This window comes from Lemur catta, chromosome 1 (genome assembly GCF_020740605.2).
Source record: "Lemur catta isolate mLemCat1 chromosome 1, mLemCat1.pri, whole genome shotgun sequence".
In the NCBI taxonomy this organism is placed as follows: Eukaryota; Metazoa; Chordata; class Mammalia; order Primates; family Lemuridae; genus Lemur; species Lemur catta.
The window spans coordinates 219,630,050-219,650,379 of NC_059128.1; the positions used below are offsets into that span (position 1 = coordinate 219,630,050).

Consider the following 20,330-nt stretch of genomic DNA (forward strand, 5'->3'; position numbering starts at 1 on the left):
CAGCCAGATCATAAGGGTCTTATTTACAAGTAAAGAAGTGTGAATGCTACGGAGATAGCCATAAAGAGCCATCGAAAGATTTCAAGCAGAGTAGTGACAAATGAAAACCACTTTGGGGGCAGGGTGAATGGTAGACTGGGAAGGTGAGGCTGGGGGTAGTTTATTGGAGTCAGGGAGACCAATCCAGATGATACTATCAAAAAAGTACTTTGGGTTGGGTGCAGTGACTCATGGCTGTAATGCCAGCACTTTGGGAGGCTGAGGCAGGAGGATTGCTTGAGGCCAGGAGTCGGAGATTGCAGTGACTTATGATATACTCAGTCTCTACTGGAACTTGCAAAGGTGTACTTTCATAGAAACTACCCCTTTTGCATCTCACAGAAGTAAGTTTTGGAGCTTGTTAACCCAACCAATAGGTTGATTGTTACCAAAGAAGCCTAGATGAATATTGGGGGATGTACTTAGTTTTTGAAGCTAGCAGAGGCCAAGATACCAGCCTTCTAAAACAGAAGCAGGAATTGGCACTTATAAGTAGGGAACGCTCCTTAAGTCTGTTTTTTGACTTTTGCTCTGGAGCAGGTGTGGGTGAGGTGCAGCAAGCTGGCTGGGGGAACTGCAGGTTGGCAGTTACAGATTAGAACAGGGTTCTGCAAGCTTTTTCTGCAAAGGGTAACATAATACTTTATTTTATTTTTTTAATGTTCATACTACCCAGAGTAAATCACATAATATTTTAGGCTTTGAGGGTTAGGGTCTCTGTTGCACCACTCAATTAGGCCTATATAGCTTAAAAGCAACCAAAGACAATCTGTAAATGAGCATGATTGTGTTCCAGTAAAACCTTATTTATGGATACTAAGGTTTTAATAATTTTCACGTGTCACAAATTATTCTTCTTTTCATTTTTTAAATCATTTAAAAACATAAAACCTGTTCTTAGGTCACAGCTATACAAAAACAGGAGGAGGCCAGGTATAGTAGCTCACGCCTGTAATCCTAGCACTTTGGGAGGTTGAGGCAGGAGGATCGCTTGAGGCCAGGAGTTCCACAGCAGCCTGAGCAAAAGCAAGACCCCGTCTTTACTAAAAATAGAAAAATTTCCTGTAGTTCGGGCTACTTGAGAGGCTCAGGCAGGAGGATCGCTTGAGCCAGAGTTTGAGGATGCAGTGAGCTATGATGACGCCGCTGCACTCTAGCCCCGGCGACAAAGTGAGGCCTTGTCTCAAATAACAAAAACAAAAACCAGAAGGAAGGCTGGATATGGCCAAAGGGCCAGTTTGAAAACCCTTTGATTAGAGTCGGGGCCCTTCCGCTCACCAGCTGAGTACCCTTGGTCAAGTCACCTAACCTCTATGAGCGCCAGGTCCCGTGAATGTTTCCTAAGGGTGTGGCTTCGTTAATAAGAGCTAAGGCGTGTTAAACTGTTTTGCAAATCGCCCAGGCACACACTCACCTCGCTCGAGGTTCCAGACACACCACCTCGGCCCGGTCCGCTAGGCAGCGGGTGCGCAGGCGCGTTAGGGCTGGCCGCCTTGCGGCGCGCGCGCGGTCGTCACGTGAGGGCCAGGCGCGGCCCTGTTGCCCTGGGGACGGTTTCCCAGCTCGGTGCCACAGCTTCACCCTCCGGGCCCTCATCGCGAGATAACGCCCAGGCCAAGAAGCCCTGGCCATGGCCACGTCGGCCGGCGTGTCCCCTTCTGCGGGCACATCTGTCTCCACTGGTAACAAGGTGCCTGAGACTGAGAAGAACTTAGGAGAGCCCGACAACACCTACATTCTGCGGCCCGTTTTCCAGCAAAGGCGGGTAGCGGACTGGATGTGGTGGGGCAACCCCGAGAGCCTGGTCGGGCGGGCAGCGCTCGCCTGGGAGCCCGGATGCGGGCAAGGAGCGCGTGCGTGGGACGGGCTGGGGCCGCAGGGGCGGGGTCGGCCCTGAGGGGCGGGCCGGAGCGGCCGGAGGGGCCGCGGTGCTCCCGCGTCTGGACTCCCCTCCCGCTGCAGAGCGTAGCGGAGGAGCGGACCCGCCTTTGCGCGCCGTAGGCTGACGCGGGGCGAATGCTTGGCTCTGGGAAACCTAGGTTGTGCGCACAGGGGAAAGGAGGTAGACGGAATAGGGAGGCAGAAAACAAGCGACTTGCATCGAATGCCGTTTAGCCATGATTCGAGGATTACCGTGTGCACACGTGTGCCACAATGTGCATGCTCCTGGCAGGGGACTTGTATGTAAGCAAACTCCTACCCAGGTAGTATCCAGAGGCCCCTAGACCGCCACTGCGATTCCTTGCTGGAATTAAGACATACAGTCTTGTGCAGAGTGTGGTCAGCTGGCTCTGTAGGATCCATCACTAACTTTGTCGTCACAAGAAAAAAAGATTTCCCAGGTCCCCTCTTTGTTCTTTGAAACCGGAATGCTGAATGTGATGCTTGGCAAGCCCTGGAAACCAGGAACTTTGGTTATGTTGTGAAAAATTTCATACAGGAGTTTTCCTGTGGGTAAAATGGACACACAAGAAGGTATGTTCAGTTATCTTGGTAAAAGGTTCTGAATGCACAGAATGCCATTCAGCCGTGTTTCTGTTATAAAACAATGCAGAATAAGATTAACAACAAATTTATGTAGGAATAATCCTATGAGGTTATGTGTGATTTGTTTGAACAAAACTTTAACATTTTACTGAGGATTGAAAAGGCTTAAAGGAAGAGTCAGATATATTTGTTAATTGGAAGACCATATTTTGAACAGATCAAAACTTGGAAATTTGGCAATAATTCTCAAGTTAAACTGTAAGAATAAGTGGGCAAGAGAGCAAAGAGAATACTGTTAAAAAGTAATGAGAAGGGGAAAAGTTATGAGGGGCCATTAGTACTACCAAATAAATATTTAAACACATTACAAGCTCAAAACTTGAAACATTCTGGTAACCTGGTACATGATAGACAAATCAACTGATAGAATACACAGCTCAGAAGAGGAACTGAGTGTTGTAATATATGGTAAGTTCAACCAAAATGCTAATGGTATTGTTAGGGTGGTGAAATTAGAGACTTTTTTCCTTGTCTCTATCTAAACCAACTCAATAATCCATTCCTTAAAAAAATTTATTGAGTGTCTATTATGTGCTGAGCATTGTTATAGGAAATAGGGATGTAACAGTGAATACAACATGCAAAAATTCCTACTCTCATGAAGCTTACTTCTAGCAGGGTTAAAGGGCAACTGAACAAGAGAAATACATGAGTGAAGTATATGGTGTATAAGATAGTATAATAACAAGTGCCAGGAAGGGCGTTATGAAGTGATGTGGTAGGAGGGTGTTTTAGAGTCTATGCCTAAGGAAGGTGACTTCTGAATAAAGACAAAGAAATGAGGGAGCTAGCCAAGCCTATATAGGAAAGGAAGAATTGAAATTCAGGCAGAGATAACAGCAAGTGCAGAGGCACTAAGGTTTGCATGCTTGGTGTGGTCAAAGACTAGGGAAAGCCACTGTGGTCTGAGTGTAGAACTGGGGGAAAACAGAAAACAAGATCTGAGAGTTTGGCAATGTAGATCATATGGGATTTTACCAGTCACAGTGAGGATGCTGGCCTTTACTCTGAGTGAGGTGGGATATATTTGGGGTATTTTGAATAGAGTGTCATGCTTGGACATATATTTGAACAGGATTAGTCTAGTTGCTGGGTGAGAACAGGATGTAGGAGCGACAGAGGCTTGTCAGGTCCTTGTAATCCAGCCAAGAGGTAATGGTAGCTTGGAGCAAGATGGTCATGGTAGGGTGGTGAGAGAGATTAAATTTTATATTATTTTGAAGGTAGAAGAGATAAGATTTGCTCATGAATGGATGTGAGCTGTGAGAGAGAGAGGCAACAAGACTGACACCAAGGTTTTTGGCTTGACCTACTGGAAGAGTGGAGTTAGCATTGACTGTGACGGGGAAGACTGTAGGAGGACCTAGTTTGGAGGAGAGGAGAATATCAGAAACTCAGTGTTGGATGCATTAAATTTGAATTTCCTATTAAATATCCACATGGAATATATTTGTAAAAGTAATAATACATAACTACTTACCTTACTCTCCATTCCTGCCAAACCACATCTGCAGAGCATACTTTGTGCTTTTCCTACCCTGTTCTCTTTGTCTCTCTGTCTCTCATTTTTGTTAATAATGTTAAACAGGCTGGGTGCAGTGGCTCATGCCTGTAATCTGATCTGAAGTTCAGGAGAGGTTCAGGCTGTACATATAAATTTGCAATATGACTGATCTCCTTAATTTGTTTATATCATTTTTATAATAAAAATATGAAAAAGAAGGATTAAATGCTACTAATAAAAAAAAAGCTGGGGGAAGTTGATGTGTGAAAGTAAGTTCGGGTTTTGGAGTTACCAATGAGATGTTCTAAAACTGTTTCATTTAGGTTCAGACCGTCTGTTGTTAAAGAGTGTATCCATGCTGTGCTCAAGGAGGAACTGGCAAATGCCGAATATTCTCCAGAAGAAATGCCTCAGCTCACAAAACATCTATCGGAAAACATTAAAGATAAATTAAAAGGTAATCATGGTGATAACTGGAAATGACTTACTCCCTTCAAACACTTAGATTTACCCACTTGTCCCCTACCTTCTTTTTAAACAAAGAACTTAAGTGTGCATTTTATTAAAGACAAATTTCTCTTCAATTACTAGTCTTCTATAATTATTTGGTGACTTTTACTCACGTAAATTTTTTGCAGATGGTGGGAAAGAGTAAGGATGTGAAATAAAACATTGTAGGGAACCACTGTCCAAGAAATTCGACTATTCAGAAAGGTCAGAAGTACAGGGGTTCCTTCCCCCATAATTCTTGGTTGTTTTTTCCACCAAGCTATCAGTTCCTTACAGTACTCTCACAGTCTGTCCTCAGTCCATCTCTCCAGCTGAATCCTTAACTACTTACCTTATTCAACTCCATTCCTGCCAAACTACATCTGCAGAGCATACTTTGTGCTTTTCCTACCCTGTTCTCTTTGTCTCTCTGTCTCTTGTTTTTGTTAATAATGTTATACAGGCTCGGTGCAGTGGCTCATACCTGTAATCCCAGAGCTTTGGGAGGCCAAGGTAGGATGATGGTTTGAGGCCAGGAGTTGGAAACCAGCCTGGGCAACATAGTGAGACCTCGTCTCTACGAAAAACAAAAAAAATTAGCTGGGCGTGGCCCCAGCTACTCAGGAGGATCACCCAAGAGTTCAAGGCTGCAGTGAGCTATGATTGTGCCACTGTACTCCAGCCTGGGCCACAGAGCAAGACCCTGTATCTAGAAAAAAAAAAACTATATCATCTGAAAAGTTCTTTATTTCTATCTGCCCTTTTTTAAAGATACTAGTTTTTGGAGGGAAGGAATGTCTTTGTAAAAGTAATACATGCTTACTGTAATAAATCTGGAAATATATAAAAGTATACATAAAATGTAATTATCTAAAATTATATCATACAAAGGTAGTTATTTAATATTTTGGTATATTTTCTTTTTGTTTGGAATTTGTTTTATTTATTTATTTATTTTTTTTTTTTGAGACAGAGTCTCGCTGTGTTGCCCAGGCTAGAGTGAGTGCCGTGGTGTCAGCCTAGCTCACAGCAACCTCAAACACCTGGGCTTAAGCGATCCTACTGCCTCAGCCTCCCGAGTAGCTGGGACTACAGGCATGTGCCACCATGCCGGGCTAATTTTTTTTTTTCTATATATATATTTTAGTTGGCCAGATAATTTCTTTCTATTTTTAGTAGAGACGGGGTCTCGCTCTTGCTGAGGCTGATCTTGAACTCCTGACCTCGAGCAATCCACCCGCCTTGGCCTCCCAGAGTGCTAGGATTACGCGCGTGAGCCACCGCACCCTGCCTGGAATTTGTTTTAATTTTTAGAAATTAAATAATATCAAAAAGTATAAAGAAGAAAATAGCAATTATATGTATTTCCATCACCCAGAATTAACTGTTAGTGTTATTAGCATTTTAATATTTAGACTTTTTGATGAAAATTCACTGTTAAAATTATCATAAAAAAGATACAAACTCATTATAAAAATTTAAGCACTTTGGAAAAATAAAATTATTTCTAATAGAAAAACCACCCCAAAAGCTATTACCCACAAATAATCATTAATATTAGATGAATATGGTAGCAAACCTCTTTTCTGTGTGTGTGTGTGTGTGTGTGTAAATAATAATAATGGGATACTATAGACCTATTTCTGTTAGTCATATTACACTCATTTTATACTTAAAGGATTGTTGCCCACTATTTAGTGCTGTTACCATATTGTTTCCATTGCTGAGTTCTTTATTTTGGTTCAGCCCTTACATGATGAGATTTTGTTACAAGTTTCTTTTAGGAAGGACTCATAAATGCTGTATTCCCTGTGTTTGTTCATGTTTGAGAATGTATGCCTTTTGCCTTTAAGGTAGACTATACTTTTGATGACTATAATATTTTTGAGGTAATAATTTATTTTCTTCAATCTTATGTACTTTGCTTCATTTTCTTATGGCACTGAATGTTAATTGTGGAGAAATCTGATGTTCTCTGCTGAAAGAATCCTAACTTTAACCCTATATGTTCAGTAGCTTTTCTAGGGTCTGGCATAGTATTCAGCATTTTATAGCTATCAATCTGTAGATTTTCTTCTCCGTATCAGGGAAATTTTTTTATATCTTTGAATACATGTCCTCTTCCATTTGTTAGATTCTCTTCTTCAGGGTACCAAATATTGTTATGTTGAATCATCTATTAGTATCTATTAGCTTTTCTCTGCCATAATTTCTTCCTTATTGACTTTTTTTTTTTTGATAGAGTCTCACTCTGTTGCCCAGGCTAGAGTGCTGTGGTGTCAGCCTAGCTCACAGCAACCTCAAACTCTTGGGCTCAAGCGATCCTCCTGTCTCAGCCTCCCAAGTAGCTGGGACTACAGGTGTCCGCCACCAAGCCCGGCTAATTTTTTCTATTTTTAGTTACCTGGCTGATTCTTTCTATTTTTTTAGTAGAGACAGGGGTCTTGCTCTTGCTGAGGCTGGTCTTGAACTCCTGACCTCAAGCTATCCTCCCGCCTCGGCCTCCCAGAGTGCTAGGATTACAGGTGTGAGCCACCACACCTAGCCCCTTATTGACATTTACTTGTGACTTTAAGCCAGTAGTTCACTTTTCATTTGTGTCCTGTCTCTTGCCATTTTGATTTTATTAGTTATGCAGTGATATTGTGTGGGTATTCATTATGTTTCCTAAGGCTGTAATCTTCCTTCTCATCTCTCTCTATTGCTTTATAACCTGATTGAATTCTTATTTTATTGAATTTATAAGCTTATATTGTTTTGTATCATGAATCAATTGTGAGGAATTGCTCGTTTCCTTGATTTGTATTATCTCTTAGGTTGAATTTTTTTTCTTTTACATAGTATGTTTCTTTCTTTCTTGTTATTCTTTTGTTTGTTTTTGCTATTGCTTCTTTGCATATTTCCATTCAACTTCTTTTCATCTTGCTCTGCTCATTTATCATAATTGCTCTGATATAGTGTGGGTGATTTTTTTTTAAGTGTTCCTCCCACAATATCTGATATTATTTTATTTTTCCCTCAGGGCTGGGTATTTAATGTTCTAGCCACATTTCTATAGTATTAGGGATTGATTAAAGGCGGAAGCTCATCTGAGCTGAGTACAATGTTTTTTAAAAATAACTTGGATTGTTGGATGGCAAGTGAAATAAAATTAAAAATAATAACTTGGTCACCTGGTAGTGGTGTTCCAAAAAAAAAAATCACTAGGACTCTTTCTTCTAAGATTTTGTTAAATATCCTGAAGTAGAGTTCATATTCTACATGGGAGGTTACCTATAGCCTTCGGATTGTTTGCCCAGTTTACTATATAATCCTGGAACCTTTACTTTCATCAGGGAAAATTGGTTCTGTTTCAACTTTGCCCATTTCACTTTTTTTTTTTCTACTCTTTCCACTATTTCTTTATTCCCTGATCAGAAAAGTAGGGAGATAAAGATGTCTATTCAGCTTTCTTCTTTCCAGATTTGGTGTTAGTGAGAATTTTCAGGATTTTGCTGCCTTAGCAGTGTGGCTTCTGGGGCAAGCAGCTGAATTGTGCTGGGTCACCTCAGTATACTCTGGAATCTTACAGTTTTTTTTTTTTTTCTACATTACTGAACAGCTTACACTTTCCTAAAGATCCCATGCTCTCATGCTTTTGCACATGCTATTCCCTGTTTATGGAATGGAAAGACATATTTGACCTGGTAAATTCTCACTTGTTCTTGAAGACACAGCTCATTTATCTGTCACATCCTCCAAGAAGTCTTTTCCCATCATCGCTTACCACTGCCCAAACAAAGGGAGGAACCCCCAACTCTGTGTCCCTGATGTACCTTGTCCATGCCACTCCTTGAATAAATATATTGCATTTTCATTTCATTTTTCTGTTTGTCTTTGAGTTCTTTACTACTATGAGTTCTTTAAGACAAGAAGAGTATCTTATTTATCTCTGCATCTTGAGGCCCTAGCTCAGTACCTTACTTGGAGTAGGGGAAAAAGGAAGGAAGCTAAGGTTTATTGAGAGACTACTATGTATCAGCATTGTTCTAGATGTTTTATGTTTTAGTATATCTTATCTAATGTTACAACAAGCCCAGGAGGTAGATAATGATATTCGCATTTAACAGATGAGGGAGACTTTAACTGAAAAGTTAAATAACTTGCCTAAGTTTATATAGTAGGTAAGTTTACAGTTAGAATCTGTCTTCATCTCTCTCTGACTCCCAGGCTTACAGTCATACTCATTAAGTACTTGTGGATTGAATACTTATGTCCATTTCTGGGCAAATTTGCCCTTAATAGGTAATTTTACTACATGTTTGCCTATGGATAACTTTCTTATTTTTTCTTTCTAGAAATGGGATTTGACCGATATAAAATGGTGGTGCAAGTAGTGATTGGAGAACAAAGAGGTGAAGGAGTATTGTGAGTAGTTGGTTTTTCCTTCCTGTTTTTATTCAGCTGTGTTTCCAATGAGATATTTGTTCTCTTGACAATTCAGTAAGACGTGTCTTTGCAAGAGTGAGAGGAGAGGACAGTATACCAAAATCCAGCTGTGAACTGAAGAGATACTGGTACTGAATAGTAAGGTTAACAGCTCCTTGGGATAACTCATTTTTCATAGTCTCTGTAGGCTAATAAGTCTTTTAGGGTTTATGTATATATGCTTCCATAGACAAATGTGGGATTATGTATATATATGTTTCTTTCTGATTCCTTGTTGCCCAGGTTTTGGTCCTTTCACTCTCCTAAATCAATTTCTTTAGAGTTGTTTGAGACTTCTTTATTAGCAAATCTAATAGCCTGTTCTTAGCTCTTGTTCTTGGCCTTGGCATCTGTTTCTTAAAGTTCACTCTGTTTTTTTTGGCCCTGATGTCAGTTATCTAACTTGTTTTTCTGACTGCTTACTGTCTTTCATTCACTGGCTTCTCTTTCTCCCCTGCATCCCTAGCTGTGAGCTTTCTTTAAGGCTGGGTTCTTGTTCCTGCTCTTCTCGGTACTTTTTCAATGAGTTCATTCATTCCCATGACCTTGAACTATCATTCCTGTATTGGTGAGTTCAAAATCTGTCTTTCCTGTTTTTTCCGATGCCCAAGTGTTGATCCTCCACCTCCCTTTGTAAACAGTGCCTAGTACAGTATTTTGTAAGAAAGTACTCAAGTATTTGTTGAATGAATTTAAAAAATACCTGGTAGATATTATTATTGAGAATTTTCACTATAGAATGTTAGATCTGGAAGGCATTTTAAATATTTTCTAGTGTTCAGTTCCTTTATTTTATAGATGACACTTCTGAGGTTTAGCATGGTTTGCCCAAAATTATATACCTGGCTGATGTCAGGGTCACTAATAGAGCCCAGTCTCCTGACTCCTAGCACAGTATTCTTTACCACAGTGCTCTCTACCACTTGGCCAAAAGGCTTTAGGAGATTGCTTCACCACAAAGAGACTAAGAAATAAATACTTTATTATTTTGTCATCTTGAATTCAACATGTTCTAGAAGAGTTTCTGATTTCTTTTCTCTCTCCATCATTAAATCAGTTTATCATTTTAATTTCCCTATCTCTCACAAAATTACCAAGGTTCCATTGACTCAGGCTTAAATCCTTGAAGTCATCTTTTATCTTATTTAGTCATTTCTCTCTCTCTTGTTGCCTACACTGCAGTCTGGCTGCTGGGATTACTTAGCAGCCCCTTAGAAGCACTTCCTGACTCTGATCTCTCTTTTCTACAGTTCATTTTATTTTTTTTTTATTTTATTTTATTTTTTTTTTGAGACAGAGTGTCACTTTGTTGCCCGGGCTAGAGTGAGTGCCGTGGCATCAGCCTAGCTCACAGCAACCTCAGACTCCTGGGCTTAAGCGATCCTACTGCCTCAGCCTCCCTAGTAGCTGGGACTACAGGCATGAGCCACCATGCCCGGCTAATTTTTTTTTTTGTATATATATTTTTTAGTTGGCCAGATAATTTCTTTCTATTTTTAGTAGAGACGGGGTCTCACTCTTGCTCAGGCTGGTCTCGAACTCCTGACCTCGAGCGATCCACCCGCCTCGGCCTCCCAGAGCTAGGATTACAGGCGTGAGCCACCGCGCCCGGCCTACAGTTCATTTTATATACCAGGGCAATCTTTCTGAAATACACCTCTCTTTCTTTCCATAAACTCAACAGAGTTTCTTTATTTTAAACCCTGTCAAATATAAATTCCTTAAACTGGTTATGATTGGCTTTTTAAAATGTGATCAGGCCAGACTCTAAAGTATGGCCTAAAAGGGCCTCCCCTCCCCTGCTATAAAAACTTTTATCATCTAAAATTTCAAATATATGCAAAAGTGCATGTACTAAACAACTCCTATACTTATATTACTTAGCTTCAATAGTTATCAATACATACTGATGTTATTTTTTATACCTCCACTTATTCTCCTTGACCCCACCCGATTATTTTGGAATTCTAGTCATCATCCATTTTATCTGTGAATACAACAGTATTTATCTCTAAAAGATAATACTGCTTTTTAACATAATAAAATATCATTATCACCTCTAAAATATTGTCAGTTCTTTTTTTTTTTTTTTTTTTTTTTTTAACTTTTTTTGAGACAGGGTCTCCCTCTATTGCCCAGGCTAGAGTGCCATGGCATCAGCCTAGCTCACAGCAACCTCAAACTCCTGGGCTCAAGTGATCCTGTTGCCTTAGCCTCCCAAGTAGCTGGGACTATAGGCACATGCCACCACACCTGGCTAATTTTCCTGTTTTTTTGTAGAGACGGGTCTTGCTCTTGCTCAGGCTGGTCTCGAACTCTGGCCTCAAGCCATCCTCCCACCTTGGCCTCCCAGAGTGTTAAGATTACAGGCGTGAGCCACTGCAGCTGGCCTCTTATGCTCTTTTTTGAATTTTTCTTTTTCCTCTCTCTGCTTCAATTTGTATATTTTTCTGTTGACCTTGCAGTTCACTAATCCTTTAATCTGTTGTTAAACCCATCTGATGAGTTCTTAATTTCAGTTATTATATTTTTCAGTTTTAGAATTTCCATTTAATTATTTTTTGTAGATTTTAATTCTCTAGTGAACATTTTTATCCTTTCATCTATTCTTCCATTTTTCCTCTCTTCTCTCTTTTTACATTTTTGTCATAGTATTTGTTATAAAGTCATTAGCTGCTTTCTGTAGTGTCTGTATCATGTATGAGTCTGTTTCCATTGATTTTTTTACCTTGATAATCATTTATATGGCTCTATCTCTTGGTATGCCTAGTTTTTTTTTTTTTCCTTTTTGTTTCTCTTTTAGTTCCTATGCACAGGCAGAGGTATGCCTAGTTTGAATCCTGGACATTGTGTTAAAAAAATTATAGACCTCCAGCTGATATTATTTTCTTCCACAAAGGGTTTAACTTTCTCTTCTGCTGTACAGGTAGAGTATGGTCTGCTTACCTTAATCCAGTCAGGTACTGAGCTGAACTGAGGTTGGGTTGCAGTTTTTATAAGGCTCTATCTTAAGTTCACCCTTCTTTCTTTCTTTCTTTTTTTTTTTTTTTGAGACAGTCTCACTTTGTTGCCCGGGCTAGAGTAAGTGCCGTGGCGTCAGCCTTGCTCACAGCAACCTTAAACTCCTGGGCTCAAGCGATCCTCCTGCCTCAGCCTCCTGAGTAGCTGGGACTACAGGCATGAGCCACCATGCCCGGCTAATTTTTTCTATATATATATTTTAGCTGTCCAAATCATTTCTTTCTATTTTTAGTAGAGACGGGGTCTCGCTCTTGCTCACGCTGGTCTTGAACTCCTGAGCTCAAACGATCCGCCTGCCTCGGCCTCCCATAGTGCTGGGATTACAGGCGTGAGCCACCGCACCCAGCTGACCCTTCTTTCTTTTTTTTTTTCTTTTTCCCCCCAGTTCCAGAATGCACACCTTCTTTCTTAATTGTAGCCCTCCAAGTCTTTCAAACAAGAACCTTGAGTGTTCATTGGCCCTCCACCTCCAACAGGTACTGACTTTTAGTCCTTGTTTCCTCACCATAAAACTTTGTCCTTCATTTCATAAGCTTTTTCCTTAGTGTATTAGTTTCCTGTTGCTGCTGTAACAAATTATCACAAGCCCAGAGCCTAAAACAGCACAAATATATTATTTTATAGTTCTAGAGATCAGAAATCCAAAATGGGTTTCATTGAACCAAAATCAAGGTGTCAGCAGGGCTGCATTTCTTCTGGAGACTCTAAGAGAGAATCCATTCCCTTGCCTGTTCCAGCTAGAGGCTGCCTGTATTCCTTAGTTCATAAACCCTTCCTCCATTTTCAAATCCAGCATCATATAGCATCTTCAGATCTCTCTCTCGGACCTTCCTGCCTCCCTCTTTCTTTTGTAAGGACCCTTGTGATTACATTGGGCCCACCTAAATAATCCAGGATAATGTCCCTATCTCAAGATCCTTAACTTAAGCAAACATCTGCAAAGCCCTTTTTGTCATGTAATGTAACATATTCACAGGGGATTAGGACATAGACATATTTGGGGGGCCATTATATTACCTAGCACACTTACCTTTTTAGGTTCCTGCCTATAGTTTCAGAATTCAGCATGTTTTGAAAAGAAAACCTACCATCTGACAGGCTCAGTGCTACTGTCTCCTTTTTTACAAGGATCTTATTCCCTCCAGACTCCAATTTTATCTCCCTATCCCTGTTAATATTGCCCCAGCAATCCTGCTGGTTTCTTTCCCCTCAATAATTGGTCTTGTACCTGAGCAAAGCCCAGATTTGCAGCCTCTATTCCTGTCCAGAATTGGCAAATGCCCTAGGGAACAATCTGCTGCAAAATATCAGCTTACCTACTGGAGTTCCCCTTTGTGGAATTTTGGCTCCTCTTGGCCTGTTTGCTTTAGTAGCACTCTGATTCATTTTATCCAGATTTTCTTATTGATCTTGGTGGGAGCATTAGCCTGCCACAAACTGTTCTATCATTGCTTCTTGGCCTTTTGGCTAAGATCAATTGTATATCACTTCTATCATACCTCTTCTATTAATAAGTTCTTTTGACACACCTTTGTGTATATGTGTGTGTGTAATGTGTATTTTATATATATATATAATAGGTATTTTCTATATGTGCAATATACTTTATGTATATATACACACATAGCATTATTCCTGGTGTGGCCCAGGTTTTTGGCATGATCCAGATGTCCCACCTCTATCTTGTACATTTCCATCCATGGACCTGGAATTGTCCATTTCTCTAAGGAGCCCTGGTTCCTTTCATTGGGAAATGGTATAAAGAGACCACAATCTGAAGGTAAGGATTGTGTTTTAGGCATCTTTGTATCATTTGCACCTAGTATTTTTCCTGATATATAATGGATACTCAACAGATGTTTGTTAAATACATTTTTATATTTGTGTCTTCACTTGGTTCTATTTAGTTTAAGTACCACTTCCTTCATAAAGTCTTTGGCTTTTTTTCCTCTCTAAATTCTCTGTAGCACTTCTATGGATTTAATTCAAATATTGCATAAGTTGGACATGTAGACTAGATAGACTTTACAATCTCTTTTAATCCTAATAATTAATAAATGAGCACCAAGTGTACATTATCTTATTCTTTTGAAATGTGTTAATTTTGTTACGTAATTAAATTGGGAATTGTTTGAGAATATGGCCAGATTTTAATCTTTCTAGGCATGTGGTGATTGCTAAATAAATACATGTTGATTGACCAATTAAGTAGGTTAATTTTACTTCATATTGTTATTGCTGCAGTTTGGAAATAGATGGAACTTTTTTGATGTAAGAATTTGTAAAATACTAGGATGAGGGGAACTCTAAGTAAAACTTAAACAAAAATAATGTTCAAAAATGAACCAATGTAGGCTGGGTGCGGTGGCTCACGCCTGTAATCCTAGCACTCTGGGAGGCTAAGGTGGGAGGATCGCTCGAGGTCAGGAGTTTGAGACCAGCCTGAGCAAGAGTGAGACCCCCGTTTCTACTAAAAAAATATAAAGAAATTAACCAAACAACTAAACATAGAAAAAAATTAGCTGGGCATGGTGGTGCATGCCTGTAGTCCCAGCTACTCGGGAGGCTGAGGCAGAAGGATTACTTGAGCCCAGGAGTTTGAGGTTGCTGTGAGCTAGGCTGATGCCACGACACTCCAGCCCGGGCAACAGAGTGAGACTCTATCTCAAAAAAAAAAAAAAAAAAGAACCAATATAATATGGTATGTCTTTCTCTGCAAGCGTGGGTTCTGAACTGCCTAGGTTCAAAGCCAAGCTTTGTCACTTACTAGTTGTGATACTTACTAGGCTGCTCGATTGTTTTTAGTCACTTCTTCCATAAATCACTATGTTCTAAACCCAATCCTGATAATCTTTATTAAAGTAACAATTCATAACTAAAATTGGGCACTTTACTCAATTTCTCTGACCCTCAGTTTCCACATTTATTAAATGGGTATAATAGCAGTACCTACCTTTTAGGATTTAAGTGAGTTAATAAATATAAAAGCACCTAGATTAGTGCCTGGCACAAAGTAAGCACTCAATAAATGTTAATGATCATGTCCATATGTTTAATAAAAATGTAAAACATTTGTAATTTTTTTTTCTTTTTTGTAGAGATGAGATCTCCTTATGTTGCCCAGGCTGGTCTTGAACTCCTGGTCTCAAGCAGCGCTCCCAATTTGGCTTCCCAAAGTACGGGAATTACAGGCATGAGCCATGGCGCTTGGCCTCCTTATTTATTTATTTTTTGAGACAGAGTCTCGCTTTGTTGCCTGGGCTAGAGTGAGTGCCGTGGTGTCAGCCTAGCTCACAGCAACCTCAAACTCCTGGGCTTAAGCGATCCTCCTGCCTCAGCCTCCGAAGTAGCTGGGACTACGGGCATGAGCCACCATGCCCAGCTAATTTTTTCTATATATATGTTTTTAGTTTTCCATATAATTTCTTTCTATTTTTAGTAGAGACAGGGTCTTGCTCTTGCTCAGGCTGGTCTTAAACTCCTGACCTTGAGTGATCCAGCCCTGCTGCTTTTTTTTTTTTTTAAAGAAATGAGGTCTTGCTACGATGCCCAGACTGGAGTACAGTGGCTCTTCACAGGTGCAATTATAGTGCACTACAGCCTCAAACTCTTGGGCTCAAGTTATCCTCCTGCCTCAGCTTTCCGAGTAGCTGGGACTACAGGTTTGCGCCACCATTCCTGGCTTGCAAAATATTTCTTTAATAATTTAATGGCTGCATAGAATTTTGTTGTCAGGAAATATCATAATTTTATTTACCAATCGAGTCCTAGTAGACATTTAAATTGTTTTTACTTTTTAATTGACTTTTATTTTGAAATTGTTAATATTTTCTTCTTAAGAATTTGAGAAAAGAGAATTTAGAGGTAGCATAGCATCCTGTAGAGATAATATTGGATTTAGAATTAGTTAGAAGACTGAATTCTAGTTCAGAATTTGCTCCTTTCTTTTCTGGGAATCTATAAAATTATCGGGCTGGACTAAATAATTTGTTGGGCCCTTTCCACCCTTTCCTCCTCCTAATATTGTACAGGAATTGAGCTCAGTAAAAGTCACACACAAATATCTTAGCTGAAGTAATCTATTCAGAGTTTCCCACCCAGAGTACCAAAGACTTCAAGGTATTGATCCCTGTAGCTGTCAGGCAGCCAGTCAGGATATGAGGCTGCTAGAGCCCCTGGCTGGTCACCTGTAGCTGCAAGAAGCTTCATCTGACTCTAGTCTCTCCAATTTTACCCAGTGACTCTGCTGTACCAATATGATTTTCTCTGTGTGCCAACCTGTGAAAAGGTTTGGAAGCACAGATCTATAGGAACGTACTGAGGAAATCTTTTGCTCATGGTAGATATATGTAGTTCAGATCCTTGTTATATTGTTGATAATTCTTCATTCTTTGACTTTTTAGCATGGCTGCTCGATGTTTCTGGGATGCTGACACTGACAACTACATTCACGATGTTTTCATGAATGTAAGTCTATCTGGAAACCTTTTTATCTTTTCTAAGGACATGTGGGCATTCCAAATCAAATTACTTAATATTTATTAAGATGTAAGAACACTTTAGTTTTTCGACATTTGTCTTAGACTTCTTTTGGATGAGATGATTTTACTGTTAAGTTTTTGTTACTAAAGCAGAAATCTAGTGTGCTGCTTATAGGCAAGGAGACTTGTATGTTTGCAGATGATATAAGTCTTCACAGGTTTGAATTTGGGAATAGCATATTATTTATTTACCATTATTATTTAAAAATTATTTTTAGTCACCTCATCCATAAGTCACTATGTTCTAAAACCCAATCCTGATAATCCTTATTAAAGTAATAATTAATAACTAAAATTTTTAATTGTTCATTTGAACAAATCATACTTTGCTAAGCTGAAAAGGAATTTGGATGGTGGGGATTCCATGAGCAAAGGTGATTTTTCTTTTGGTAATAAAATTAATTACTTTATCCTAAAGCCATTTTTCAAAACTAAATGAAAGTAAAGAATAATCTTTAAAAAGAGGTTACTTAGGCCGGGCGCAGTGGCTCCCTACACTCTGGGAGGCCGAGGCGGGTGGATTGCTCGAGGTCAGGAGTTCGAAACCAGCCTGAGCAAGAGTGAGACCCTGTCTCTACTAAAAATAGAATGAAATTATCTGGCCAACTAAAACCATATATATAAAAAATTAGCCGGGCATGGTGGCACATGCCTGTAGTCCCAGCTACTCGGGAGGCTGAGGCAAGAGGATCACTTAAGCCCAGGAGTTTGAGGTTGCTGTGAGCTAGGCTGACGCCACGGCACTCACTCTAGCCCAGGCAACAGAGCGAGACTCTATCTCAAAAAAAAAAAAAAGAAAAAAAAAAAAAAGAGGTTACTTACATTTAAACATTGGTAAGTCACTGGCACAAATTTTTTCTATATTTTAATCACATGTTGTTATTTTATACTTGCTCCAGAAATAATCCCATCCTCTATTCATATACTCCCAGGTTATGGATTAGTAGAATCAGAGTTAAAGTAGAATAGAGTAGAACAGAAACTGGATTGAGGCCAGGCATAGTGGTTCATGCCTGTAATCCTAGCACTCTGGGAGGCCGAGGTGGGAGGATTGCTTCAGCTCAGGAATTCAAGACTAGCTTGAGCAAGAGCGAAACCCCATCTCTACTAATTTAAAAATAATAATAAAAATAAAGAAACTGGATTGAGTAAATTAGGAAAGAGGGGTTCCATTTTTGGCTCTGTCACTTTCTAATTGAATGACTTTAGGTAAATCATTGGATTTTTCTCACATTGTATCAGTAACATTAGGAAGCTCTAGTAGATTTCCCCCAAAACTGGCTGTGGCTGCCTAAGAGTAATTTGGGGAACTTGTTTAAATTACAGATGCTGGGGCCTTACTCAAGTATATCCTGATCAAAGAGTGGATCAGTGAATCTGAATTTTTAAAAAGTTCCCCACATGATCCTGTTGAATGCCAAGGCTTGAAGCTGCTTTTGTAGATGATTTTAAGGTACCTCTTAGCTCTACAATACTATGGTCCTACCAAAGTTTTATTTTATGCTCAGCTACCCTAGCATCAAGGGCTGGGCAGTGGGAAGTACTATGTGAATCTTCAGTTATCAGCTCTCTTTGGGGCAAGAGTCAAGCTGAGGTGATGGTTTTTTTGCTTCTTGGAGTTAAAAATGCAGCTTTTCCTGAGTATGGTATAATTTGTTCATTCCGCAAATAGTTCTGAGCTCCTGTTATGTGCCACCTTATGTACTCGAGGGGCTAGGGATAAAATGATGAGTAAGACAGGCATGGTTTCTGCTTGTAGAGAGCTTATAATTCAATGGGGGCCAGTCATACTCAAATGAATAAATTTAATGTAATTAAAAACTTTGTCAGTTATTACTTTAATAAGGATTATCAGGTTTGGGTTTTAGAACACAGGATTAGTGGAGGAGGCAGCTAGAAATCACTTTTGAGAGCCTGGTTTAGGTTGCTGACTTAGTCTACTGTATCTTTTGTCCAGGTTGTTGAGTTAGGTTTTTATTTAGGTTTCATTTTCAGAGATTAAAGCACTTTGTTTATTTGGGAGAAGATCCCAGGAAGCACTAGTAGAGGCTGAGGAACCAGGAGAGGAGGGAAAAGCATGTGCTATTGAGCAGATAATTGCTGTGGATAACTGGGGCTCGGTCCTGCTGGAGAACTCTAGGTAGAACAGTGCCACTCAAAGTAGGGGCCCCAGGCGAGTGCCAGTCCGTGACCTATTTGTTACAGCTCTATGATGAGATAAGTACATACACTGAGTACTTATAGCAATTTGACAAAGTAATTTTATGTCCCTCAATATTATAAAAAGTTTGGGCTGTATTTTTTATGTTCCTTTTTTTTTTCATTTTGAGTTATTTTTGTTATATTTTACAAAAATATTCCATGGGGAACTGGAAATTAAAACAAAAACAGGTCCTTCACCACAGATAGCACTGTTTTAGATCACAGCTCAGAGTTATCCACCCAAGGAGCCAGGGAGCTGGGCTAAACCAAAGCATTTTGCTTTTGGTTAATAATCAGGTACTTGAGTTCAAATTGTTTTTCTTCCATCATTACCAGGCTGGAGGTGAGGCTGGTGGTTAAGGAGTTGTTGAGGCAGGTGGAATGCCTGTAATAAGTACCTAAGAAATGTTTTAACAAGTTTAACTGTGCTCTGGAAAGCATTTTGAGATTCTGAGCTAAAATATGGACAAATAAATTTTATCAATTAAGAATAAACACTCAGAGACCATTTCCCTTATTCAGAATTTATGACAAGGTACTATTGTTCCTATTATCAGTGATAAAGTTTAGTTTAATATAGCTTAGATTATAATATAGTTTCTTGGGTTGGGTAATGCATTTACTCCCAGAAACACAAAGTGTTTCATATTTTATTTATCTGATAAATCAGGAAATGTGGGAATAATTATTTTATGAATATTCATTACCTAAAGTTCGCTAGGTCACATTTTATTTCTACATTCAGAAAATCTAATTCTTTACCTATCCTAACCTTTTGGCAAGCAATTTTGTAATTACTCTCAGGCAAGCAACTTTATAGCTACACTCTGGAAATCCTTATTGAAGAAGGAAAAAGTCTTCATAATTGAAAATTGGCAAAGACTTGGGATGGTGTGCTCCCCTTATTTCCCTATTAGTACTAACATTCTGGATTTTGTGTGTGTGTGTGTATGTGTTCTGTTTTATTTTTTAGGACAGTTTATTCTGTGTTGTAGCAGCATTCGGCTGTTTCTACTATTGAATTTTTTTGAAAACCTGGGAAAAGATCTGACCATGAAGAAATGTGAACTTTTTTATATTGTTAAATGTCTTGACAAAATAAAGATAAGTTGGCAGTTTGGCAACTGAATCTGTTGTGTTTTAGGCCTTTATATATACATATATATTTTATTTTTAAAATTATTATGGGTACATAATAGTTTATAACTTTAGGCCTTATATTTTTAATGTTTTGATTTTGTTGTATGTTCTCATTACATTTGAAAAATAGAGAAGAAAAGTAGGAAAAAATCTGTTTCAATTGTTCAAACATAATCAATTGTAAATATTTTGGTGTATTTTCTACCAGTGTTTTTTTTTGAGACAGAGTCTGTTGCCCTGGGAGAGAGTGCAGTGGTGTCATCATAGCTTACTGCAACCTCAGACTCCCGGTGTTTTTTTTATTTGGCAGGTTTTAAAAAATCATGTATGCAATTTTGTACCCTGATTTTTCACTTTCTCATGTTATGAGCTGTTTTTAT

At 39.2% G+C, this 20,330-nt stretch overlaps 1 protein-coding gene across 1 annotated transcript; it reads left to right on the forward strand.

Annotated features, from left to right (window-relative positions):
* The first annotated feature begins 1,570 nt into the window (after nucleotides 1-1,570).
* Nucleotides 1,571-19,939, forward strand: DYNLT2B (dynein light chain Tctex-type 2B). Its single transcript, XM_045540041.1, has 5 exons — nucleotides 1,571-1,800; nucleotides 4,414-4,547; nucleotides 8,917-8,986; nucleotides 16,471-16,534; nucleotides 19,784-19,939. Exons 1-5 carry the CDS (start codon nucleotides 1,670-1,672, stop codon nucleotides 19,829-19,831), a joined length of 447 nt encoding a protein of 148 aa, XP_045395997.1. The 5' UTR covers nucleotides 1,571-1,669; the 3' UTR covers nucleotides 19,832-19,939.
* Nucleotides 19,940-20,330: the final 391 nt, after the last annotated feature.